The sequence below is a fragment of the Nelumbo lutea genome, chromosome 6 (assembly GCF_056320005.1).
Source record: "Nelumbo lutea isolate HS-2025 chromosome 6, American lotus-T2T, whole genome shotgun sequence".
In the NCBI taxonomy this organism is placed as follows: Eukaryota; Viridiplantae; Streptophyta; class Magnoliopsida; order Proteales; family Nelumbonaceae; genus Nelumbo; species Nelumbo lutea.
Window position 1 is genome coordinate 8047219 of NC_142689.1, and position 4826 is coordinate 8052044.

General features: G+C 37.1%; 1 protein-coding gene across 1 annotated transcript; it reads left to right on the forward strand.

Annotated features, from left to right (window-relative positions):
- Window positions 1–1207: 1207 nt before the first annotated feature.
- LOC148847153 (alpha carbonic anhydrase 7-like) lies at window positions 1208–3821 on the forward strand. Its single transcript, XM_088949292.1, has 7 exons — window positions 1208–1864; window positions 1980–2197; window positions 2512–2618; window positions 2812–2926; window positions 3026–3190; window positions 3306–3359; window positions 3598–3821. Exons 1-7 carry the CDS (start codon window positions 1771–1773, stop codon window positions 3691–3693), a joined length of 849 nt encoding a protein of 282 aa, XP_088805418.1. The 5' UTR covers window positions 1208–1770; the 3' UTR covers window positions 3694–3821.
- The last annotated feature ends 1005 nt before the right edge of the window (window positions 3822–4826 follow it).

Genomic DNA, 4826 nt, shown 5'->3' on the forward strand with positions numbered 1-4826 from the left:
TCAAAATCGGATTAGATCCAAAGAATCAATATACCGATAGGATTCGAATTTAAATTGAGTCGTATCAGATTCGATTGGATCATATTTGATATAAATAGTATTAGATCGAATTCAAGTATACCTTAATTCAAATTCAATCCAGTTTGTATGTCTAAAGCTGCATTTGGAAACGATACAAATATATAGTGTAAAATTGTTCATATAAATTTACCAAATAAACTTTTAGTTGTAATGGATGCAAATACGAATTCCGATAAAACATGTTCTTTTATGAAAACCCCACTTGATTACAAATTTACTTCTTTTTTGTTGATGTAATTTTACATCTTATTATCAATGAAGTATGTATTAATCTATCATTTGTCAATAAAAAAATGTAATATTACAAAACAAAAGCAAAAGTGAACCAGAATGTAAATTTATCCTGAACTGAGATTTACACTACATTTACAATGTTTCCAAACACAGCCTAAACAAAATGTTGGGGAATGTTACTTAAGTTCTTAAGGAAATGCACAAATTTTGTTAAGAACTTTTTGTTTGATTTTCTATTTCTATCAAACCAGCCTTAAAAAAAATTAAAAAAAAAAGACAATTAAAACATAATTTCAAGCCTTCTCCTAATCCTAACCAAAAGTGCCATAAAAAATAAGTCTACCTTCATTTTTTTATATAAAAAATACATTATCAAACATTTGCAAAAGAAAAACTGAACCAAAATGCAAATTAATTTGTTTTGGCTCAATCTGGGAAGAATAATAAAATACAAATATAATGGTTCAACATTTGTACTCTTACCAAATGCAGCCTTTGTGATATCAATGTTTTAACTTACTATGGAACTTTAACCTAAAATCCTGAACCCATTACACGTTAGGCCCACTTGACCTGACCCTAACCCAAAACCCGATTAAGGCTGAAAGAGGGTGTACCACTTAACCCCACCCATGACATAATTGAGATTTCTGTCCATAAAACACGTTCTAAAATTTTATCAATTTGATCTAGCACCACACATCTCATCGTATAAGATTATATTGGCAAAGGGTTGAAACGTGTTTTATTGGCAAGTGATCCGAACTCTCTTCTTTGATTGCCTAATTGCATTATATGACTAAACCGCCCGATTCGAGAATGTTCGCACATCCGTGAAGTCTATTCAGCTTTAGAAAGAAATTATTTTGGAAGTACCACCTACTTGGACGATGGCCAAACCCGTGTCGAGACTGCTAGGATTAGGAAGAAAGAATGGATTTCGCCAGGATACATTGAAGCTAAACCCATCTCTCATTAGGGGCCGGACCCGGGCAGGGTCCACTGGTTTTGGCCGATATGAGTATAAAGTTGGTCCCGATGTAACGCAACATTATTTTGATTTTGTCTAGAGAACCTTTGAATTGAACCACATGACTCGTGGTGGATTGGTGTGCTGTAAGCCTGTAACCGGTCCATGGTTACCTTACTGAGGCTTACTTGTTTTCTGCACTCTGATTTTTTTGGAACAAGGCCCGAACAAATTGGACCCTCTTCTTTTTCTTTTCTTTTGTTCACACGCAGACGCAGTGGTTGAATCCAAGAAACATGTAAGAAATTCTCATTGTTTCGGTCCAAAGACCCTTTTCCCCCACGGCTTCTATTTCTATCTTCTTCACCTTCAGTATATATAAAGCAGAGAGGGTTCTCTGGCTCTCCCGCATTCCAATTCCATCCTACAAATTTGAGATCTACCTGTGTTTGTTTCTCTGTCTTACGACTCATTGGCTATGAAACATGAAGAATCTAGGCAAACCCATCTTCACATTTGGCCTTCTTTGTCTGTTACTAGTCATCCTGAATGCAAGATCAGCTGCCTCTCAGGAAGTTGGTAATGGCAGATGTAAATTTCAGTGTGTGCTTTCCGATTAGTGACATGGGTTGCAGGAACTGACTGACGACCCAAGTGTTTTAATTAATTTCTGTGTTTTATATATATGATGCAGAGGATGAGAAAGAGTTTGATTACTTGGAAGGCAGCGGTAAGGGGCCCGATCATTGGGGAGAGCTTCATGAAGAATGGGCGGCCTGTAAGAATGGAGATATGCAGTCTCCAATCGATTTGTTGAACAAACGAGTGCAGGTGATGCCAGCTTTAGGGAGAATGAAGAGAAGCTACAAACCTTCTATTGCAACCCTCAAGAATAGGGGCCATGACATTGCGGTAAGCATTTGTGATGTTCCATTATTCAATGTATATAACTTTGCTTTGATCTCTTCTCTCAGGGAAGACTTGTTACTTTGATGGATCATGTTTTCTTTTAAAACGTTTATATTTGATGGTTCTCCCTCGATCTGGATCTCGATAACGGTAGCTGAACCATATACAGCCCCTCCCTGGATTCTGGTCTCCAAAGATAAAAAGGGGTATAGCCCTTATCTAGAGGAGGTCTTGAATTCTGACTCAGATGGCTATCTGCAGCACCAACAATGCATCTCTTCTTTTGAGTATCTGACTGTAATTGGTCATGGTTGCAGCTTCAATGGGTAGGTGGTGGTGGATCTATTAACATCAATGGCACTGACTATGTGCTCCAGCAAAGCCACTGGCACTCACCATCTGAGCACACTATTAATGGCAGGAGGTGATTAATTTCTCTGCCTACTTTTTTTCTCAATATTCTTGATAAATTATTTGTTATTATTTTAGGGGCTCTGTATAATCTAAAATCTATCCATGGTTCACAGTTCCACGTACAGCTGCATGTAGTTCAATTCAACAACATTAAAACCTACAATTAGAATGAAATGAAGAAATAAAAGTTTTCTTCTTCTCAGGTTTGACCTAGAGGTACACATGGTTCATGTAACCTCGGACACTAAAGCGGTCAACAAAATAGCTGTGATTGGAATTCTTTACAAGATCGGCAGGCCTGATGATTTCCTCTCTGAGGTAAAAAATCAAACACACAACACAAGTACACAATTACACACAGAGACAAAACTCTGGTACTAATAAAAATGATGGTGGATGTTTGTTAAATTTGTACAGTTGATGAAGGGTATATGGTCTATTGCTGATAGCAAAGGAGAGGTGAATGTGGGAGTGGTAGACCCAAGACACATAAAGATAGGCAGCAGGAAGTATTACAGATACATGGGTTCCCTCACTGTTCCTCCATGCACTCAAGGTGTTATTTGGACTATCAACAAAAAGGTATACTGCAATTCCTCCTTCACACTCTTTGATCACCTAATTCAATGATCTCTCTTGCTTCATTTCAGCAGCAAGAGATTAAAATCCGTGCATAACTCCAAATCATTGATTTCAGGTGAGGACTGTTACCAGAGGACAAGTGAAGGCTCTGAGGGTGGCAGTTCACGATGTAAGTTGATATTCCCTCTGGTTGAGAATTTGAGATTTGAGCCTGAACAGCAGCTTGAACGTTAATTAATATTTGATCCTGGTTTTATTAATGGGATGGGCCTATTCCCGTCCGAGACAGTTTAGTCCCAAGGATGGCCCAGGTCTAGCTAGTGGGCTGGTTACTGAAGCCGCCCACCTCTCTTTATATTTGATTTTAGGGCTCTAATTCTGGGTTTTTGTTTCTGAAATTGTTGCAGTATGCTGAAGAGAACTCAAGACCCCTGCAACCTCTCAACAATCGCAACATCCAACTCTATCGGCCCCAGTCTTTGACACGAGACTTGGTTAACTGATAGATACTTGCTGATTTTTTGGAAACGATTGAGTTAATTTTTGTTTAATTACTTATCAATTTAATTATATGTATCGCATTCTTTGACATGAGATGAGATTAATTAGCCATTGCCATTTGATTTTTCAATTTCTGATCGGATTGGATTGTAATTGCCAATTGGATTCAAGCATCGAGGGGAATTTCTTCATCCCCCGTTATCAACGGGAATAATACCTATAACCCATGTTTGGTTTGATACAACATAAGAGAGAAACAGAAACTTGAAGTCTAACAAAGTGTCTATTTGGGAGGGCTTTCAGATAATGGCTTCTGGCATTGCATGAACCATGAAACCCGGAAAATTGTAACGCCCCTTTTGATGAAAATCTGGAAAGCTGAAAATAAGCTTGCATGAGCTCAAAAATCAGCTTTCTCGTAAAGCTATGGTAGATAACTTTTCAAAACCAGCTCAGTCAACCTAGCTCAATCACCTCATAAGTCCTGAATAAAATTTGTGAAATTTCTTAAGAACTTTCCCCAGCTTTTTGTTTCTCTCATTTTTTACCAAACCAAGTACAGGGTTAGCAATCAAAGGCTTTGACATATAATATTATTTTTTTCCGAGTTGAAGTGTATAAACCGTATTGGTTTACCCAGATTCACTTGCATACACCTATGCAAGACTTTTTTGGAAACTTTGAAATTTTAAAATAATAAATGGTGGGGCCATTTAATACCTATAAATTAAAAAAAAAAAAAACTAAAAATCAAGTAGTATCAGTTATATCAATACCTACAATATCCACTTGAGGGTATTGGGAGTATTAATATTTTAATCCTTCCCCATTCACGCCCTACTGTAAATGTACCAATAATATTTGGAACCTCCCAAAACGCAAGGTTCTGGTTGTTTGCAATATAAATTTGAATCAAATACAAATTTTTTACTTGTTTCAATTTCACATCCATTTGTTTGTTACTATGATTTGTGTTCTTACCTCATGCAAATTAGCACCATTTTACACTCAGCCTATTTGCATTCTTCTATATTTACACTAGCGCAAATTTCATTTACACTGCCAAGTGCAAACAAATTTACTGAATCAAAATTGAAGGCGAATGGTGGCAAAACCACACGACTCAAGCAGTTGT